We start from the raw sequence: 22,825 nt of genomic DNA on the forward strand, positions 1-22,825 counted from the left end.
TGCCCAATCGAAAGAGATTTCAGAGGATCTCAGAAGAAGAGTTGTTAAACACATAAGACTGGATAGGGTTATGAAAGGATTTATTTTTTATTTGGGCCTCTATTAGTCCACAGTCACGCAGATAGTTTTCAAATGGATAAAATTCAGCACCGTTGCTCACTCTCCCCAGAACTGGGTGTTTTGCTGAGGTTAGTGCCAAAAAGAGGTTCCGCTAGTTACTAGATATAAGGGGTCACATACTTTTTCAGTCAATGATCTTAATATTTTAAACCATTTTTTCAGTAAAAATATACAATGTACTTGTATATTTTTCTGACTTATGGCATGGTGATAAAATGACAGAAATGTCACATGAAAAAGGAGTTTAATTTTGAAATAAATCACAATTTGAAACACAGCTGGAAACGTGAGTCACAGCACTAGGATTTATGAGTTTTCAAAGTAACAAAAAGAGTTCCAAGGAGGCCAATTTGTTGGTGTACAAAGTACATGTGTATCGGTCACAAATACTGCTAAATTACTTCATGTGTCAAGGGGTACAGTTTCATAAACAAGCACAGCAGATGCAAAACATGGACCAAATGCATTGGCAAGGAGAAACAGTTGGTCACAAGTTGAAGTTCACTGACACAGAAGTACACTTAAGAGGATAGCTGCTAAATGCACAAAAGTACAGCCTCAAAAATCTACCACAGAATTGAACCTCTGTGACCAGTCTCAACAAGAAATCTACATTACGAGCATCACGTAGCTAAAATTTATGGCAGGGCTGTCATTTGGGAACCGATTGTATCCAAGGCCAGGCACACATACACATAACATGGTTTAAGAAGCACAAAACCTGGACCCCTGAGCAATGGGAAACAGTCGGAGCCATCTTTCACCTATTTCTGTCACCGAACTGAATTATGTTTGGAGAAAGCCAAAGGATTCCATCAACCCAGAATGTCTGTTCTCAACGGTTTACACTTGGTGGGGGATCCGTAACGGTATGGGTAGCCATGTCACGGGAATCATTGTGTCCCATGATTGCTTTGCCTGATTGTATAAGAGCCAAGAAATATGAGACCATTTTACAGGACCAGGTGCACTCTATGGCACAAACACTGCTCCCTCGTGGTATTCCCATATTCCAGTATAACAATGCCCTCATTCACACCAAGATGAAGTCAAACACCTTTCACGGCCTCCTCAATCACTCGATGCGAAACATCACTGAAACGTTACAGGATGTTCAGTGATGCGGAGTTTGAAGCACATTTCCACCTTCTTCAGTCCTCAAAGTACTGGAAGCTCTTCATCTTAAAGAATGGCGCAATATCCCACTACACACAGTTCAGGACATGTATGAACGCATTCAAGAAAGGCTGAAGCTTTTGTGAAAGCAAAGTGTAGTCATACTCATTTACATTTTACATGTACATTTAGAGTGGGGGGGCGCAGTGGGTTTGATTGGGTCCTGCTCTCCAGTGGGTCTGAGGTTCGAGTCCTGCTTGGGGTGCCGTCCTGGGTGTGTCCCCTCCAGTTTCAGATGATGTATGTGTGTGTGCGTATTTAGCACACACTCTTCTCCAAAGCAACATACATCTCACAGAAAAATATTAATCATTATTAGGAACTCCACATTACATGTAGTTAGGTTTTTCTGTTATTTTTTTCCAAGCAAGCAAGGTGTGTAGATGCATGATCAAATCACATTCTAGGAGCTATTCAGAGATAAATCCAAATCTTTAACAATCTTTTTATCACAGATGTATTTGTCCAATGACTGAAGCTTTTTTATGTTGTTTTTTTGCTTCGAGTACATTCTCAAGTTAAGACAAGGAACAGCGACCAGTGACGTCACTGGAGTTGCTGCCACCCCCCATGGCATGGACCTCCTCTCCCGTATCACTGATAATATCAGACCATGCAGAATCCTAAGTAATGGTTTTTGTACTAAAGTTACTCGTAAATCGTAATCACCGTATTTAGCTGAATGCAACGGCAGTAGCAGTGACATAAAAAACGAGCAAAATTAAAATTAGACCGTTATGAGATACGCACTACTATCGTCGATGTGGAAACTAGCAGGAAGAAAACAATAGAATTCGAAGTAAAAACGTTTAAGAACTACATTAAAATTATGTTAATTTTAACGTTATTGACATAGGTTCGTAAAGACTAATTACCACAACACAGTAGCTAAAACACGAGAAAAGCTGACAGAATCAGCGACTAACCCGCAACAACAAACGCAGCAGCGCTCGCTTGTAGCGCATGCAGACGAAACCACGTGATTCGGAGCGTCATTGTAATTGGGTAACAATGACAGCTGTGCCCGGAGGGCATTAGAAGGGTAAAAAAGTAAAGGAGCGCAGAGCTTTAGCCTTGTAGCTATATTGATACATGTAAGCTGGTCTCTCGAAAAATGATTTTGTTCTTATAACTAACTACAGCGATATTTTTTTTTCCTAAAAATAAGAAATTTCTGCCGAAACGCTGCGCAAAAATTTTATAAACAGTCATTTGGGTGTCACCCACTCTAAAAGTGTCACTCGGTGCGGTCCGCGCCCCCCCAGTGACGCCGCTGAAACGTTTTCTGTTTTCCCAAGTCGGGGGAGGTCCTCTAGTGGTGATATGATGTTACGTGATTTTTCGAAAAGATGCCATTGAGCTTTAAGTCGACACGCATCCCGGAAGAATTCTTACAGGGAAAGTCTTAAAAGCATTTTACAGTCTAGAGTGAAATTTTAAATAAACGAAACACTGGCGTGTTGCAAGTAACAAATAACACTGGAGCTTTTTAGTGAACGAGATTCGACAGCAACGCCCGTTCCACCAGATTCAGGCCACACGCAGACCAAAAAGATGTTCCAGGCATGTTTCACGACTCCAAAAACCGCAGGCAGGGTAACATCGAAGGGTCTAGAAGCATCTCTCGCTGTAGTGAATGTCGGACTGTCGCCGAGCGTCAGTGCGCAGTCAGAATGAAACCGGACATACTGTCTGGGTCTTCATGGAAAGGAAGAAAGAAAGAAGCGTGCGCTCTCTAAAAAAGAACTTATGGCACCTCTGAACAGATGGCGCAAATTCTGTTTTTGCTCTTCACACCTACTATAGTCTAGAAAATAATCTTGGCGCGAGGACTGTGGTTTGGGGCTACTTTGCTGCTTCAAGGCCGGGGCAAGTCGGTACAACCGAGTCAAGTACGAGTTCCACGACGTACCAAAGAACAGTGGATCAGAATGTGTGCTGTTGGCCTTAAAACTGAAGCTGAATCAAAATGGGGTCTTGCGGCAGAGAAATGATCCAAAACACTTGAGCAAATCGACAGCTGAATGGCTTAAAAAACAAAGTGAAGTTTCTGGAGTGGCCAAGTCCAGATTTAAACCCATCTGAAATATTTTGCGCAACTTGGAGGAAACTGTGCATCCAAGAGAACCTTTATGCATTGTGCAAATTTGACATTTTAAATATTAGATTTTAAAAAAAATCCAGTATTATTTGTTAAATATTGTCACCTTAACCTACTCATTTAAATGAGGATAAGATTCCCACATTTCTTAAGAAATTTAAAATGCGATGTATTTACTCTTTTACATCACTCACAATGCTTGTGTAAGTGGTAATTGTTTTCAGAACAAAAGCTCCCACTCGTCTACCACTTTTTCATAGTATATTTCAGCTGTAGATGCAGATAAACTGGTTGCTTTCTCAGAACTTCTGTGTTTATGCATGATCATTCCTGTCATGTAAACATCTGTTCTGGGGTGTTTTCTTAACATATCATATGAGAAAGCTGTATTAAAGATGGTATGAACGCATGAATAAAACTTTATTAAACTTAGAAGTACTTTGGTTGTAGCAGCATACATTATACAAGATACAAAGAGACACACATATGTGACGCATATGTACATACATATACACTAAGTAACCAAACATAAATGAGTAGAATTTTTTTACTTTTGGAAAATAATAGGAACAGTTTGTTAATTTTGGAAATTATTGTGAAGTGAAATAATAAGAAAAATAAGTTAGTGAATCAATAAGCAGGCAAGCATATTCAAAAACAGGAGAGGTAGGACTGGGCTGAAGTGAGATGATAAGTAAAGCAAGGTGGTGCAGGATGTGTTGGGACACAATATCCAGCGCAAGGTCACCCGCATGATGGCATCTGAAATTATGAGTGGATGCCAACCACAGCAGAACAAAGGCTCAGAGGAATTTGAGGACAGCGGTCTGTTTATAAACCCTGACAAACACAGGTGCAAATCTGTCATTTGTGATGTGTTAAAACTTACTGTTATGGGGAAGTGCTTCGCACAAGGTATTCCGTGGGGTAACTGGCTAAACATCATAAAATATGGGAAACTTTATAAAATTAAATATCTGTTTATATCTGCAGATATGAAAACAATGGATGATGATAAGAGGAACACTGCTTTGCTCTGTGTCTATTGGTTTCTTATCACCGTTGGCTGTTTTTGCAGAGGATGCTACGCTCTGTGCTGGTCAAAGATGTGACTCGTTGATAGTCTTCTGGGACCTGCAACCTTCGCCCCTTTATCATCTCATCAGCCAGAATTTCCTGCAAAGTTAGTCAAAGCAGTTGCACAGACTGTTGGAGAGGGCAGTTTAGTGATTCACTTATGTCAAGAGCAGCTAATGTCTCTAAGGAGGGATGGAGGTGACGAGACAGCGCTAACAGTATCGAGGACTGAAGATTTGCTCGACCGTGTCACCTCAGTAATTATTTACCACCTTCACTCAACAGGGAGAGCACATCTTTCATTTTACACTTCACGCGTTTACACACGTCCAGTGAAGTCCTTCAGCATGGTTGCCATACTGCCAGACAGAGCAGTGGTGCCGTGTGTTACGTTCAACACAACCTGTTCAAGTCAGTTTCAGTGCTGTAGCCAGGTTCAAACTGCCCAACTGTGGCTCAAGGCCAGCGTCCATCTTTAGTGCAAACAATACCACCAAAGATGCGAGCATGAAGAAAACAGTAACACATGACTGATGGCAGATTAATCTCTAATCTACATGTGGTTATATTTAGTGCAAACTGTTCAACTCAGTAGGGGGTGCGGTGGCGCAGTGGCGCAGTGGGTTGGACCACAGTCCTGCTCTCCGGTGGGTCTGGGGTTCGAGTCCCGCTTGGGGTGCCTTGCGACGGACTGCGTCCCGTCCTGGGTGTGTCCCCTTCCCCTCCGGCCTTACGCCCTGTGTTGCCGGGTAGGCTCCGGTTCCCCGTGACCCCGTATGGGACAAGCGGTTCAGAAAATGTGTGTGTGTGTTCAACTCAGTCTCAAAGCAGACGTGAAAACCAAGCTGATGTGTGTTTAAAATTGTTAGCGTGGCTATTTACAGACACGTGTATGTATATTATATATAAAACATATGTACTGCTTTATTGCAGTGTAGCTGTTTGGTGCTTTGTGACAAAAAGACACAGCGTCCTCTTCCTCCTTTGACCAGTCTCAGAGCTGAACAGTTCCTCCAGGCTCTTTTCAGACACTCGCTTACAGTAACGAAACAGGAAATGTGCTTATCCTGCCTCCTAGGGATGTGAGGGTGCAGCAGGGGAGGGAAGTGTACAAACAACAAGGGTGAGATGTGGGACTCTATAATTCCAGGCTTTTCTCATGAGAGGAAGCTGATGCTTAAATGACAGGTTTATAGCATTCGGCTCTACTAATCACATTCTAAAGTGAAAAGCTGCGTTTATTACCCAAAATGTGTGTCATTTTCAGCTCCACCGTCTTATCCCCTTTTTCTGCCCAGTTTAGCCGTAATCAACTACCCAGATGTCATCTCCCCTTCGCAGTACAGCAGCCACACCAACTCAGCGCAACCATCTAAAACCCACAACCAGTGGGTGTCTGCTGAAGTGGTCTGACTGTATGTGTGTGTAAATCGACAGTACGTCTGTGTGGAAGATGTGAGTGTGTCAGAAAGGGTGGTGACTTGGACAGGGACAAACCCATTGTGGCTCTGAAATTCACGGGTGTCTGGTTCGCCTCATTTCCTGTCCCTCTGAGTGTGAGCAGGAGCCAGAACCCAAGAGAGTGTTGAGAATACAGCTTCCCTGCTCCATGGCCACATCCTTTTGGCTGATGCTGGCTGTCTGCTGGCTCCTGGGGGGCTCGGGAGCTCAGAACCACAAAACAGCAACAGAGAACTGCCCTGAACAGAAGTCTGGTGAGTCGTCTTTCTTTCTATTCCCTTGTGCCTGTTCTGCTGTGTGGCTTGATGAGACACTGTGTGGATTTTAGTGTGTCACAAAACCGTTTAAGCGCGATTTAAGGTCTACAAATATGTACGAGTGCGTCTGTGAGCGCACAATTTTTTTCCGACGTTATTGACGAAAGGGTAACGTAATTTCTGCGCTCGTTATGATTTTCAGTAAATGACAATGTCAGGGGGGTAGTCTGACTTTACTGAGGCATTCTAGTACAAAAAAATCTTAATGACATTTTAGCGAAGTGTGTGCACCAGATTCAACAACTTTCTCCCCAGGGATTTACATTAATTCATTTAGCTGATGCTTTTATCCAAGGTGACGTACAATGTTAAGCTACTTAAAGTTAAGCTGGGTAATTTTTACTGGAGCAATGTAGGATAAGTCCGGTGCTTAGAGGTACTACAACTAGAGGTACAATTCAAACCTGTGGCCTTCGGGTCCAAAGCAGCTGCTCTAACCAATATGCTACCAGCTGTCCCATTTATACTGATATAATCAACACGCTCAAGTGAAATCTTTTAATTCATGAAGCACAATCCATTTATAAATGTTTTGATGCTGAGGAATTATACCCCTCATTATTTTTCAGTGAATGTACTCAGATATAAGCACTGGTAATCATATCCTTTACACCAAAATGTTATGATTTTCAGCAACGAGGAGCAAAATAATAATAATATGATCTCGTAAGGCATCAGCACTAAAAGTGTTCCTGCTCTTTGCTGTTCTTTTCTTTCATCCACCACTTCCATCAAAGATCCCTTGAAAGCTGTTGTTGTTGAGAAGAGGACGCTATATGCCAAACAGAAAAAAAATTCGGGAACTGTTAATCAAAGAAAGAATTTAGTCAATGAATTTCACAGGATCCACTGGGGGAAAAAAAGAAATGAAATGTTACTCAATGAAATGATTAAAAAGAAAAAGAAACAAAAAGCATAATCCAGATAACTACAATAATTCATGTGTTAATGTGTGTCTTTGTTTTTCAGTTAATTGGTATATCTCAAGGCATCCTTTTTTTTTTCAAAGTGACATGCATTTTAAGAGATGTTTGCTCCGGGATTAGAAAAGTGTGCTTATGCATGGCTACAAAGAATCCTTATGTAATCAGCAATGTGTATGTTAACTAGCAAGTGTGTGGGAACCCTCTCTGTGTAATTAGATATAATGGACATGCTTCAGTGTTCTGGTTTTCACAGAGCAGTCTGCACATGGGGAGTTGAAAGCAGGGGTGGAGCACATTCCGAGTCAGATTGGTAACAAATGTGCTCCGCATAGCGGATGCATTTGAAAGCAAATGAGAAAGAATGTAAGACGGTTTGCTATTTCAGTGAGCATGCAAAGATTGTCAATCTTTGGACAACGAAACATGCAAAGCTAGATGACCGTTCTCAGTCGGAGATCTGTGTGTTGTGGGTTTGTCTCGGTCCTCATCTTGGAATGCGCACGGTTCTGCCCCACACACACATGCACGCACGCACATTTTCGAAACCGCTTGTCCCATACAGGGTCGCGGGGAACCGGAACCTACCCGGCAACACAGGGTGTAAGGCCGGAGGGGAAGGGGACACACCCAGGACGGGACGCCAGTCCGTCGCAAGGCACCCCAAGTGGGACTCGAACCCCAGACCCACTGGAGAGCAGGACCTGGTCCAACCCACTGCGCCACTGCGCCCCCGCGCCCCCTTTCTGCCCCACATTTACATTTAAATTTATTCATTTAACAGACGCTTTTCTCCAAAGTGATGTACATCTCAGAGAAAATACAATTTGTGCATTACATTAGGAGGAAGAGAGACACAGTTGCAGACGTGATTGTTAAGTGCAGTTAGTTTCTTTCCACCATATGCACTCACACGAGTAGCTGCGTAAAATTTCAAAAATCGACAATTCACCTTCCTACTATTTTTTTTTAAAATACACGGACATTTACGTACATTGCAGGAGTAGCTGCGTAAAGGCTTATCTGGGCATGATCACGAAGTTATTGTGCATGAATCTTTACACCTTACCTGAGTTCAAGAGCTCATGGGCGAAGTGAGCCCGGAAGAGGTGAGTTTTTAGACCCTTTTTAAATGTGCACAGAGTTTGAGCAGTTCTGAGTGAGGGGGGAGGTCGTCCCACCACAACGGAGTCAGAACCGAGAGCCTCCGTGCTTTACCTTTCATGTGTGGGACCACCAAGCGAGCAGAAGTAGAAGAGCAAAGCGGTCTGGTTGGGGTGTAGCGGTTGATCAAGTCTTGTAAATAGCTGGGAGCAGTTCTACTGATGCATTTTTAGGCAATAACCAGGGTCTTAAACCCTTAGGTTTTGGACCAGGCTCCATGTTCACAGTTTTACTCCAGGTTCCTCATACAATCCACAGACAGGCCATGTAGTTTAATTGTTGACTCTTAACTTTGCTCACTGTGTGGCTGACTGTGCTGGATCACAGTCATGTCCAGGGTGTTCCCTGACTTCAGCTTTATGCTACCTGAGATTGGCTGTAGAACACGGTGACTTCAGCTGACTGAAAATAAATTAATGGGTCTGTGTCTATTCATGTGTCTACATTGTTTCTCTATCACATTAATGTAATGAGAAACCATATTGCAGACATAAGGATGAGATTTGCAAAACAAGATCTGAGGGAATAAAACAACTGGGGGCAGTATACTGCGTAATACAAAAGTGTAGAATTTTTTTGGCCAAGGACCACAATCATTAATGTAAGCTTTTCTGAAATCCATGCTTGTATAAGTCACAGTAAATGACATACTGACTCTGCTCTGAAAAATTACTTATTTTTTTGTATTTTTGTCACGCAGAACCGAGGATGAGGGGACGGCTGGGTCCCAAGTCCAGGATTGTTTGTCAGGAACTAAGGGGTCAGGCGAGTTCTTGTTGTCGGAGACGGGCAAAGAGTTGGGCGATCGGCGGTCAGAGTGGGAGCGAGGATCCATGGACATAGCCAGGGGATGAGGCCAATGGTCAGAAGCTGGGGACCGAAGAATAGGAGTTAGGAATGAAGGAGACCGGGACATAGGTGCAAAAGGGATGGTTGTCTCAGTGAGATTCTGCAAGCGTGAAGGGGCTAAGGTGGGTCTTTTAAAGGAGAGTGCTTTGATTATCGTCTGGTGCTTGAGCTGCGTCAGATGCTGTTGATTGTGGTGCGGGCGTGGACGTGCCAGTTTTATTTAGGTGAGGAGTGTTCTCATGTGTATCTGTCTATAGCTGTATTATCATGTGATTCAACTGAATTTACAGTATTTATGGTCACCACACATCTATTGCAGTCAGAGGACCCAGGTTTGAATCTATGGCCCTGCTGTAGTAACCCTGAACACGGTACTTACTGGCACAACAACAAGGCACCATTGGTCCAGTAAAACTTCTCCTGATGTATAACTGCATAAAAATTTGTATGGAGCTTAGTATTCCAACCTTGAAACAATGTAGACAGTAATGTCACTTTGGAAAAAGTATTAAACGCTTGAATAAATAAAATTTGTTCAGAAAACTTGAATGTAATCAAAATCAAACAGTAGTAAAGCCATTTCACACAGAGTGAGTTTTTATTGGTGCAAGCCGCTGCCATACTAAAGCAAACACTTTTCTAGTATTGTCAGTGTCTAAGTCTACTGATCCAGCACGTTGATTTTTTTGGCCATTCAGTGATGAAAGTATTATGCCAGTCACCATTCAAACATTAAATATCCAGCCTTATTGCTAATAATGAGTGTAACACATTTCAGTAGATCTATTTGTAAAGAGAATTATCATTAAAAGTTTTCATTACAGTAGGGATGTGGTGGTGTAGCAGGTTGGGCCTGTGCCTGCTCTCTGGTGGGTCTAGGGTTTGAGTCCTGCTTGGGGTGCCCTGCAATGGACTGGTGTCCTGTCCTGGGTGTGTCCCCTCCTCCTCCAGCCTTGCGCCCTGTGTTGCCGGGTTAGGCTCCGGTTCACTATGACCCTACTTGGGACAAGTGGTTTCAGTCAGTGTGTGTATTTCACACACACACACACACACACATTGTCTGAACCGCTTGTCCTATACGGGGTCGCGGGGAGCCGGAGCCTAACCCGGCAACAAAGGGCGCAAGCCTGGAGGAGGAGGGGACACACTCAGGACAGGACACCAGTCCATTGCAAGACACCCCAAGCGTGACTCGAACCTCAGACCCACCGGAGAGCAGGACCCAGTCCAACCCACTGTGCCACTGCGCCCCCCTCTGTGTGAGTTTTCATTACTGTTAATTAATGAAAAAGTTTGATCCATTTTCAACCAAACATACAAAATGTCTGCCTTATCTTTTGAAAATGGAGAAAATCAAATTCAAGAAACAAATGTCAGAACTGCTCTGGACACATTTAAATCCAGGCTTAAGACCCACATGTTCAAAATCACTTTTATATAACAAATTCGCATGCTCCTTTTTTCTACCCCCTTTATCATTAATTATGTTACTATTTTCTTCTAAATTCATTTATTTGTATTTTTTTTGTTCTTGTCTAGCATGGAAGTGTAGCAGGTAGTGCCGGTACCTCGCAGCTCCAGTAATATGACTTTAAACATAGGCTTCAATCCAGTTTGGTCTGTGCAGAGTTTGAGTATTCTCCCTGTGTTGTTTTTGCTGGTTTGTGTTCAAAGATGTGTTTCACACGAGCTAGTTACTCTAACTTGCTGGTAGTGTGAGTGTGTGTGAGTGAATGAATGTGTGTGATTGGGACGTGTGTGTGACTGGGGTACTTCACACCACCAGGATGTGCATTTTGAAACAAAATGTTCTTGTAAGTGTCAGTTTCTAGTTTGTTGTGCGAATTTTATGGTACAAATGACATTTTCTCATTAGTCACAATTCTTGTAAAATGACCTTTTGTGATATGAGGGAAGTTATCATACCATGTCAACTTTCATAATTTATTTAACTGTTGTCAAATTTTGACATGTGTAACACAGACTGTAAAATACATATGCCATAATAATTACGGGGCTATAAAAATGCAGTAACATGGTATATTTTCCACTATAAATGCCATATACTGGACATGTAAATGTCTTTTCATTCTAATTATGTATTTAATATTATTCATGTTGGTATAAATAAACTTTTTTGTTGTGGTAAATGCGCAGACTCACTGCACGCTTCTGGTCCTCAGCCCCGCGGAGCTTTGTCCCGCAGATGAAGTGCAACAAGACAGTGCTGGGGAATCAGCAGACAAAGGCAATCAAAGCAGCCTCCAATGTACTGCTGGTGCCCCTCATGTATGTGGTGGCCTTCCTGGTGGGGCTCCCGGCCAACCTGCTAGCACTATGGGTGCTTGTATTCCACACGCAGAAGCTGCCCTCCACCACCCTGCTCATCAACCTGACGGTAGCAGACCTGCTGTTGCTGCTGGTTCTGCCCTTCCGTGCTGCCTACCACTTCGCTGGCAGTAACTGGACATTTGGTGAGGTGATGTGTCGCCTGGTCATGGCGCTGCTCTATGGCAGCATGTATGGGTCTGTGTTGTGTCTTATGCTGGTCAGCACCGACCGCTACGTGGCGTTGGTACACCCTTTTGGTGCCAGGAGCCTGCGCAGCCGCCACACCTCACTGCTTATGAGCTTGGCTGTGTGGATCGTGGTCTTTGCTGCCATGCTGCCCCTGCTTCTCTCTCATCAGTCCTACAGGCTGGATGACCCACCGATCACCACCTGCCATGATACTCTACCCATAAAGGAGCAGACGTCCTTCTTCTTCCCTTACTTTGCCAGTCTCTTTGGCCTCTGCTTTCTGATCCCTCTGCTGGTGATCTTGTACTGCCACGGTGCTGTATTGTGCACCCTGCTGGCCAGTGGGCGACGCTATGCCCACGCTGCATGCCTCACTGCCCTTGTTCTAGTGGCCTTTCTCGTCTGCTTCCTTCCCAGCAATCTCCTCCTCCTCCTGCACTATTCAGATGTGTATGCAGATGGTGGTGAGCAAGCACTCTATCTACCCTACATGATCAGCCTGGCCATCAGCTGCTTTGGCCCCTGTGTTGACCCCTTCATGTACTACTACGTGTCTGATGACTTCAGGGCCAAAGTGCGGAGAGTACTTTGTTGTCGTGGTGCTGGGGACAAGCAGTCATCCAGCAAACCGGTCACCAGCTCATCAGGCAGTGGCCCATCCAGAAGCACCTTGCTGTCTTAAGTCCTACAGAGACCAGAGGACAGTGGAAGAGACGGCCAGTGGAAGAACAGTGCATCCTTGATGGTCACCCAATCCCTGACTGTGCTTGTGGGGGTATCCCATTTTAATGCAGTATTGAATGTTTTTAATTTCAAAGATGCTTTTTGAGTTGTGTAAGTCTGTGTAAATAGCAATTTAGATTACTGGAATAATTGTGAATTGGAAGAATTGACTGGGAAGTAGTACCAAGTGCACATCAGGAGTGTTTCAATATATCAATTCATACTTTGCATTACAAAAGTGAGGGCAGTTAGTGGGACATTTAGATTTCACATGCCGTTCTGATTTAAGGCAGAAGTCAAGACATTGTTCTTGCTCAATATAAAATACACCACACATGGCTGGTACCAAGTATGGGAAATGTGACAGAAACCGCAAGGTTCAACTCTATGTCTCACACCCAGATCAGAAGGGCATGGAGTCTCTCTTCTCTATTTGTTATTTCTAAACAGTGATCTAAACGGTGTCTTTCTGCTGCTGTTTCCAAAGCAACTAAACAAATAAACGAAGAAGTTAAAGATGCCTGTGATCTAAACTTCTGATTCTTTCCCATCGTGACGACGTTTTTCATTCTGACTTGCACATGCATAATAAACCCTAGTTAATATTCGTTTGCCACTTAGAAAAAAAATCATACGGATAGATAAACAGCTTTTAATTATTATGACTGACTCCTGTTTTTATCAATTTTTCAAAGATATTACAACTAATTGCATATGTACAAAGTCTTTCTGGATCTAAGATAGCCTTGTCTACTTACAGATTGTTACATATGTATTAAAGACATGCTTTCTTATTAAATGAGAAATTGTGCATTTTGGACATAGGAGTAAATATTGATTGCAATTTATCTAAAATTGGATCTGTACATTCAAATGCAGCTCCAGGAAAAGCAAGATGAGGTCTTCCCTATTGTGGTAACAACAATTAAATTAACCCAGATTTGACAATGATGTCACTCACTGACTCACTCACTCACTCAATCATCTTAAGTGCTTGTCAAAGTCAGGGTCATAGTGATCTGGAGCCTATCCTGGAAGCCTGGGATGCAAGGCAAAGTAGGGTGTGCCCTGGATGGAATTCCACTCCTTCGCAGCACCTAGGTTGACCTAGGTCTGCTGTGTTTTGTCATTTGTGCTGATGCCAAGGTAAAAATTTTAGGAACGACATATTTTTTATTTAAATTGAATGAAGCCTCATATGTAACATCAGATGTTCAAAAACTATACTCGTCATGTGCAAATCGACAGCAGCAAACAACAGTAATATCTGGGAACTGTCTGCTATCATATGGAACTGGTTACAATATGAAACTTGGACCAGGAAGACGCAGACAGACGGTACAAGGACGGGTGGAGTTTTGCACAGTAGCATCTAAATTAAGCTAGAATAGAAAAGTTTCAGATAATGGCCTTGCTGTGTACAAGACAGGAAAAAGCACGGTCACTATAGTGTTGGTAACAGCACAGACAGCGACTGATATAACACATTCGCAAAGCTAAAAATGCTGAGCAAAGCAAAAAAATGTCCTCGAAAATCAGATGTAAATGGGATGAGATTTGCTTTTAGTTATAACTAAATAGATATATAACAGAACAGTTAATAGATTTTTGTTCTCAATTTGCGTCTCTTTTTTAAAGCAAATCCATAACGTACGAAAAAAAGTTAGAGGCAAAATCACGAAATGCTGAAAGCAGAAGTTGCTGATCGGAGCTCTTTATATCCGTGGTAGAGCACACGCTAGCTATTTATGCCTCAGTCGCTCAGAAAGTGTGAATATTGCTCCGTGAAAAACGCTTTTATCTATTTTTATACGAGCAGATAGTTACTGAAGAAATTCACCCGCAGTACCTTGGAGCTTTGACAGTTTGATTCTGATTATAAGTTCAGTTCGTCTGTCAGCGGGCCTCCGCTGTGCTTACACATCTGACTCATACTTTAGTGTCTCGCCTCGTGGTGCACGTTGAGAATAACTCGTGGCGCCGTCTGAATATCAACGTACGTCTGCCTCAGTCCTATTGGAGCGCCTTACTCGCCTTCGCTGTGCGCGTAGCGGTGGCTCCATTTGACAAGGTTTGACAGTGTTCTTCAGAAGCAGCAGGTGGTTACCGAGGCCCGGCAGGAGAACTAAGCTCACATAAATTAAGGAAAATTATGAGCCCTCTAAGTCACCTTGGATAGCTGTGCCGGATATGGTGACTAAGAAGGATGAGAAAGAGAAAATATCAGGAAATCATGTAGGGAAATAGCTCAGAGGGAGAGGGAGTTAGAGGTCAGGAGGTGAGACAAAGAGCGAAAGCTGTGGATGTATAAGAACATGGAGCCTCTGGCTGGACATGTACAATTAAGGAAAAAAACATTAGAGCAAGATATCAGGTATGGAGGTTTAAATCTCAAACAGCAGCCTAGCTAGTTTTTTTTTCTAAAGGGAGAAGTGGCGTAGATAAGCATGCGCTTTGACCAAATAAACACGCTGATGTATTTTTTTTATTTTTTTTTGCAATTGCTACAACCGCTTGTCCTGAGCGGGGCTGCGGTGAGCTGGAGCCTACCTGGCAACACAGGGCGCAAGGCCGAAAGGGGGAGGGGACACACCCAGGACGGGACGCCAGTCCACCGCAAGGCACCCTAAGCGGAGCTCGAACCCCAGACCCGCCAAACCCGCTGCGCCACCGCACCCCCCTGTCACTGATGTATTGACAACTTTATTTACAGGACGGGTTATTGGAACAGGTGGTTTCCATGATACCAGGTTTTCACAGAGCTCACAGAGAATGACAAACCAAAACAAATAGCAGGAGCTGTAATGGTCTCCGGTCTGGGAGGGAGGTAAATTATTTTTGGTGTATTTTTGATTTGTGAGAGATCATGAAAACTGGACATATTGGTAGATTTGATGTAGCCATGTTTGGGACCAGAGAAGGAGAAGCTAAGTGAAAAATGTGACCTGTTAATGAGGCGCTGGTCAGAATGACATCAGGAAGACGTGAACTCGGGAGCTGTCAGTGAGCGGGGAGCTGGATGGGTGAGGTTGCCACTGGGTCGAGAGGCGGACGGGTGAAGTTGCCGCCCATTCAGTGCGTAATCAAGTAGCTGCAGGCGGCAGCTTTGCCTGCTGGGAGGCTCCACTGGCCCTCGGAGATAAGGCCCCGGCGTGACGCAGCAGGAGCCCGGTCAACGCCTGGCTGTTCCCGCGCATCAGTGGGTCAGCGCTGGGTACCACGCGCCCCCGGGGCAGTAACGGACGGCGCCGTCTAGAGAATTGGGTCACGAGCGCAGGTGGGTGTCTTTTCGTGTTCCATTGTGTTCACTCCGCGGTACATTTTGTCTGCTCTGCACCTTCTGTACATTTACCACGAATTGTGCTGCTCAGCCTTGGCCCTTCAACAAGGCTCCAGGGTTTTTAAAGAACCCTGTGGATTATTTACATTTATAATGTTTGATAACCCTGCAATCACTTAATCAAAAACAAGAGTTATTTTATTTATTATTTATTATTTTATTTATGTTTAATTTGTACAGTACAGAGTAAGAAAGCACTGACAAATGAAAATCTCTTTAAACATTATTTTAAATGGAGTATAATTTTCGGTGTGTCGAAATGTGTGAAGTTCGTGTAAATACCACTAACTTCATACACTGTAAAAAATAAACATGTTTTATCAAGAAAATAAAAAACCTATTTTATATTTGAAAAATATCTAAAAAGACAGCATTAATAGACTGTGCATGGGCATGAAATTTTTTGATGTATTGTCTGTTCTGAAAGTTTGAAGCACTCTTGTTCTGAACTATTTTGGATTGTTCTTTCAGCATCATGGTAGCTGTTGATGTCATGACTGTAGCCTGTGAAAGAAAACATTTGGAGTGCAGTGCTGTATGTGCACTATGGAGTTGCCAGGATGGACAAAACCCTGTTCTTATTTGTCACTGTGGGCTGCAGGGACTCTACCTTACAGCACACCGTATTTTTACAATAGTCAGCAGTATTGCTTTGTAACATATTTAGCTAGGATGATGCTTTTAGCAGTCCTCTTATTAGTTTACCCTGCATTTTTGAATTAAAACATTTTTTCCTCTACAATGCCTTTTTGTTATTACAGTTTTATTTCATTTGTTTTTTTTTCTTTCTTTTTTTTTTATAGAACTTTACATGCACTGATGCAACTAATGATATGTATTGTGACGATGCAAAGAATATCTCAACTTTGCACCAGCCATTTATGGCAGTAAGTTCAGTTTCTTAACCACTGTTCAACCTGCCTAAATATTTGGAATGGCAGATTATTTTACATTCAGGATCTGATTTCTAAAAGGATGGATAGGAGTAGGATGGGATGGGTAGGATTCCATTCGATGGAATCATTTTCATGTTGGAGTTATGGCTTGTGGGAGGCCAATGCTCAAATGCAGAAGTGGTAAATTGCACAAGTGATAGAATTAGAGATGACTGCTATCTTGCACAGATAACTTATAGAGAACATGGCCCTAGAACCCACACTCGACTGTAATGGGTCATTCCGGGAGGAGAAGTTATACTCGGGCGATTCTGTCCAACTGAAGTGTGCCAAAAATTTTTCTAAATTTTATTTCTTATATATTAATACATTCAGGATTTTGTAAAGCCTGCATGTCATACTGAGGTATGAATATTAACGACTAAAAATATCATTTGAGTCAGGGCTGGGGTGAGGGTTAGGGCTTATTATATTGTTGTTATAATCAATCATTATAATTTCGGAATCGCTATTGTCCTTTATGGGTCTTCACAGTACTTCTCTGAATCTGTGTCCAGCAATTTTAGGAGTGCAGCCTGCCATCTAGTGGAACATTTGTACTAGTCTTATTGGTGACCGTGTGTGACCTTCACTCACAGCCTGTGTCATTTGTTTATTCCCGTTCCTTAACCACTTGTGCTGTAAGGCAAACAGCTCCACATACACAACACCGTAAACCTGCTAACTGTGTAAACCAGACTTCAGTGATGGATGGATGTTTCTTGTCTGCCAAAACACACATTTGTTATATTGGATAAAGTGTGATAAATCACTGTATATTAACTAATGAAATGATGACAGATACCCAGTACAGTTGTGAGCTCCTTAGTCATTTCAATCTCTTGGAAACTGTGCTTTTTTGTCACTGTGGCAAAGTGTAATGTCTCCATGCTGGAGTGTGTAAATCCCTGTTATTTATGGGTGAATTTAGACTTGTTATTCCAAATCCGTTTAGTTTCTCACTAGTGCCAAACAAGTGTTGTCTGTCAGCGCATGTAGGCTGAAATGAGGTATCTCATACTATTTACTGTTAATCACAATGTCCTAAAAATTATATACCAGGTAATATGTGGTGAATTTTTCACCGCACAAAGAACTGGAGCCCCAGATGCAGGCTACATGATTTTTCTTGGAAAAACAGGAAACAAGAGCACAGTAAATGTAGTAAAATATGAGCATCAGTTTTCCTGGCTTTGGATCTGTGCAATACCCAAAACGTAATTTCAGCGAAATGGTCAGTAGGCTATCGGAAAACATTAACAACATTTGTTTCATGCCCATGGTGCCATGGTACTCCATTTAGTGCCACCATCTTTTGACAAAAGGAAACACCGTATTTGTCATTGTGGTTTGCGGGCAAAGCGCAAGCAAAGTGAAGGTGTCAAATATGTCATTATATCAGTCTCATGACCATATATGAAAAAGGACCAATAAACATCAATAGCAACACCAAAAAATACACAAAACAGTTATGGACAGATACCTAAAGCACACAATTCAGTTATGAAGCTTTGAAAAATTATACTGTGTAACTCGACATGTTCCTTGTGTGTACAGAGATTGTAACAGGTCCTCTGCTTTGGTTCAGTTATACAGGTGTGCAGCCACAGATTACTGACACTTCTGACTTCTTCTGGCAGCTACATGGATCCTACCACGACGACCCAGAGTAATGGTGAGAAAGAAAAAGGTTGGGGGACTGTCTGGCACGGCTGATACATCATGGGAGGCTTTTCCACTAACTGCACAGCCATTCAGAATGAGACTGGAGCGCAGTGTGTGTTAAGATGCATCATGTGAAGGTCCAGTTCAGAGGTCCTAGAACCCAATTAGAATTAAATAGCAAACTGTACATTATTCATTGTGGCACATTACATTCAACTGTCTTTTTTGTTTGATCAGCTGTACAGTGAAAATATAGAAAACAGCTCTTAGGGTCAGTGATTTAGTCAGTGATAAAGTTAACAAAGTTCTTTACTTTTTACATAAAGAAGGATGTTGATGGATGTAAAGGTAAAACAATGGCACCCAGGAAACGCATTATCTGAGGTGTAGCATTTGAGACCTTGTTGCGGATTCCTGGGGAAGGATGTGATGTCAGACACCCAGACGTCAGCCCGTTTACTCTCCCCATCATAGATGTGATAGCCATGGTGAGCATGGTGGGCACAGTGCTCTGTGTTGTGGCTGCAACCCTCTGGGTGTTCAGCTACTGGAGGAAAGGGAAGCCAGAAGCAGCAGAAGTGAAGACAGGTCTAAAAGAGACTGGGACAAAAGAGAGCAAACCATCCGCCAAAGCATCCCCAAAATCGTCCCGTCAAACAGTAAGGTTTTCTCTCTCCAGATGTGGGGCCTGACCGCACTCCAGCTTCTTTGTGTCAGTTCCTTACCACACACTCTAAACTTCTGGTGAATGTCAAAGTTAATGATGTGCATAAGATTCATCTCATACTCCTTGACTGATGCATGGACTGTTGACCGCTTCACTTCATGCCATTCAGCCGCTGAAGGATGCCGAAGCAAAGGAGGAGGAAGATGAGGAAGACGCGGCCGAATAAATTCCACAAGTTTAAAAGCAACATCGACTGTTTATGTTTACACCTGCGGCGCACGGCGTGCTTAGGATTCTGTTTGTTTGTTATTTCAGCCTCCAACCATTGTATCAAGGACAACATTCAGTATGCAAATGCAGTGTTAATTATTTTTTTTTACATTTTTACACTCTTTTTCGAAATTAAAATACAGATTTAAAAATTCAGCTTGTTTATTTAATTGGTATTTTTCTGCCTTTTTGTGACAGATCTTAGAGGGACTGCTATTTGTCAAAGAACACTCTCATCTATCTCTTTCATAAATGCCTCTCTTGATAGTGTCACTGCTAATGCTTTGCATCACATTTTTGTCTTCTGGTTAATATTTCCCATCCATTAGGAAGCTAATGCTGTCAGGATGTACCAGGAGAAACTGTCAGGAGAAGTGCGATTTCTGCGATGTCTACGTAGATATGCTTGGTACCCCTAACGTAACTGTGATTTGCACAACAATCTGCAGTTGCCCGGCTCTCTAAAGAGAGACACGGCTGCTGGCCAACGAGTCGTTGTGTAACCTCTTTGAGAAGGAAAGGTCTAAAAGACCCCAGGAACTACATGAAGAGAAGCACAACTACCTTAAATGGAAGAGCGCTCGGTAGGCTCTCTCTTGCTGTTATAGGAAATTGCAGAAGATATATTGTGCTATAAGACAGCTGGTTTGGTAACTGCTGAGCGTTAATTTCTCCATAGCAGTTACTATAGAAACGCACATGCAACTGCAGTGTTACCTCAGGACTGAACTCGGCTACGCTGGAATTGATCTTTTTCAGACAATTTGAGGTGCTTCAGAGTCTCAATAATGAGGCACAGTAGGTTTTAAAAAAAAGGGTTTTATTACTTGTTAAGATTGTTTCCTCCCCAGAATTTCACCAGGTACTGAAGTACACACACTTCAGAGATGCACAGCCGCATTGATGTTAATGTGCCTGCATGTCCCGTGTACTGTGTGTACTCACGTGCAGCATGTCATTGATCTGTCTTTTAATATAGCCTGAAACTCACTACTTATCAGTATGTTCTGCAAACTAAAGCCAGTCAAGGCCTTTCAGCATCGTATCCCTGGACTGTGGAAATTGACCCAGGAGGTTCTTGGTTCTGGCTCCGTTGTGGTGGAAAGACCTTTCCCTCTCACTCAGAACTGCGGAAACTCTGTCTACATTCAAGAAGGGTCTGAAAACTCACCTTTTCCGGACCCATTTCGCCCAAGACCTCTCCAGCTCATGTACGGTGTAAATGTTCATGCACCGTAACCTTATGAGCATCACCAGATAAAGCCTTTAATAAGCCACTACTCCGGCATTATATTTGCTTGCTTTTGTATCTTATAATATTGTCTATCCTGTGTTTTATGCACCTACTTGAACAATGGACATCGGTGCAGCAAGTGGAAGGTAACAAACTAGGTTTACTTGAGAGTCACATGTATGCAGCTGTGTCTCTTGCTCTTAATGTAATGCATAAATTGTACTTTTAATTTTAAAGTAATTACAGTCCCATCACTAGAATATAAAGTCAATATTATATCAGTATTTCATGTTTGTCTGATCAGTCACCTCTCCAGGTCAAAATGTTATTGGTATTTACTAATGGGATACCCACTCATAAGTACAACAAAAAGAAATACAGATGCAGGCAGGGTAGTGGTGGGCTTGGAAGTGGAAGGTTACTGGTTCGGTTACTGGTTACTGGAGCTCTAAGAGACCTTGCTGTTGTACCCCAGTACAAGGCAGCAAACTGAACTTGTTCTATCGGAATATTCAACTTTATATACCAGTCAGAGTTCTTGGTTGCTTTAAATAGAAGTGCTGGTTAAGGTATAAAATAATAATGTCAGTAGAGTATTGGCTGCAGTCAGCAAGAATGAGTGAGGAGGGAGTATAATGAATTAAAGAGGGTGCTGTAGGGGACAATCTGAGTGAATGATTTACATTAGGAGATTTAATCAGTTCAACTCTAAACCCTTGCCAATGAAACAATTTATACTGAGGCTCAAAATAAGTTACAAGTACAGCAAAGGGTATTACAACACATAATGAGCTAAGTAATTGATAGTATCAGTTAAAATGAATACGATAGTTTATAATGTCAGTTAAAACACTTTCTCTCTAAGAGAACTTTATTAATATCCAGTGAGATAATTAAGATATCAATTCTGGCAGTGCAATGTACTGGGTGATCATTTTGTGTGGTCAACAAAAATATTAGGAGTTTAATGAGGGCGCATATTAATATTCATAATGTCCATCGATTAGATGGATTACTTTGCTTTGGAATTAAAAGCGGTAGGCAAGCAATTATCATTAAATAGCCGCCCTTGAAAAGAGAGGACTGCATTGTCAATGGGGAGTATGGTGGTACAGCAGCCTTTGACGGGTCTTGCTCTCTGGTGGGTTTGCGGTTCAAGTCCTGCTTGGGGTGCCTTGTGGTAGACCGGCATCCGGTCCACGGTGCGTCCCCTTCAGCCTCGTGCCCTGCGTTGCTGGGTTAGGCTCTGGTTCGCCACAATCCCCCTTGGCCCAAGCAGTTTCAGAAAGTGTGTGTATTATTAACTTTAGACTTACTAATAAGAGCTGGAGGTAGATGGTGCAAAAATACCTGCCTCTTTCAATAGAATTTTTCCATTATACTATTTTTTGAATGCAAACAGGAAAAAAAAAAAGAAAAAAGAATGCCTGCTTTGCCAATAATGGTTATGTATAATTCTTTTTGACATATTATACCATTTCTGCAAGGGCACCATTCTAGCAATATGTGTGAATCCAAGCAAACGCCTAAATTTTAACATACTCAATACCAACCCATGATGCGAAAACCCCTCATATGGGAATTAGTGGGGATTATAATGATTTAATTTCAATGGATATAACTACAGTCTTATCTGAGAATACCAATAAAACCTGTAAGTTTGTTAGTTATGGTTTAGTGTAAAGGGAGCAGAAGAAACTTCTGAATACGATATTGCAGTCGAACATCTGATCTGAATTTTACTAATAACATATACACAGTCATGTAAATAACATTTTGTGAATGTAACTGCCTTCTATTACTTCAGATGGCAGCTAAAATTAATATTACTTCAGTTTAAAACTGTAAGAAATAGCCTAAACAAAGCCACTAATCTCTTAAGTGATAACTGCACTGCAATATTAGTTCATTAAATGTGTGATGAAACCACCAGGGGTATTTCAGCAACGGTAAGGAATTCCCCAATGTTTAGTAAAATCCAGTTCATAATGTGAAATAGCAGTTGTTAAATTTTCAACGGTTACCTTTTACCCAGGTATCCTAAAATGGGTGTAATGATTTGACTTTGACAATATTTTCTAAAAGGTCTAAGTATGAAGAAAGACTGTGCAATAATTTCAGTTTCTCAGACCAAATACTTTCTCACTGACTCTGATGTATAAGAGTCTTAAAAATAAGTAAGTAAATATAAATGCAAGAGTTAAAAACTACTTGTGGAATCTGGGGTTAAGATTCTAGAAGATGTTAAATACAGAATGCAAAATCTGGGAGATGTTAAATATT

General features: G+C 42.2%; 1 protein-coding gene across 1 annotated transcript; it reads left to right on the forward strand.

The window, feature by feature from the left end:
- The first annotated feature begins 6,028 nt into the window (after positions 1 to 6,028).
- Positions 6,029 to 12,947, forward strand: si:ch211-132p1.2 (F2R like thrombin or trypsin receptor 3). The gene is given in 3 exon segments (XM_018737198.2): positions 6,029 to 6,189; positions 11,372 to 12,387; positions 12,389 to 12,947. Coding segments are annotated over 3 exon segments (1,185 nt in total). The 5' UTR covers positions 6,029 to 6,083; the 3' UTR covers positions 12,452 to 12,947.
- The last annotated feature ends 9,878 nt before the right edge of the window (positions 12,948 to 22,825 follow it).

This window comes from Scleropages formosus, chromosome 13, assembly GCF_900964775.1.
Source record: "Scleropages formosus chromosome 13, fSclFor1.1, whole genome shotgun sequence".
Lineage (NCBI taxonomy): Eukaryota > Metazoa > Chordata > Actinopteri > Osteoglossiformes > Osteoglossidae > Scleropages > Scleropages formosus.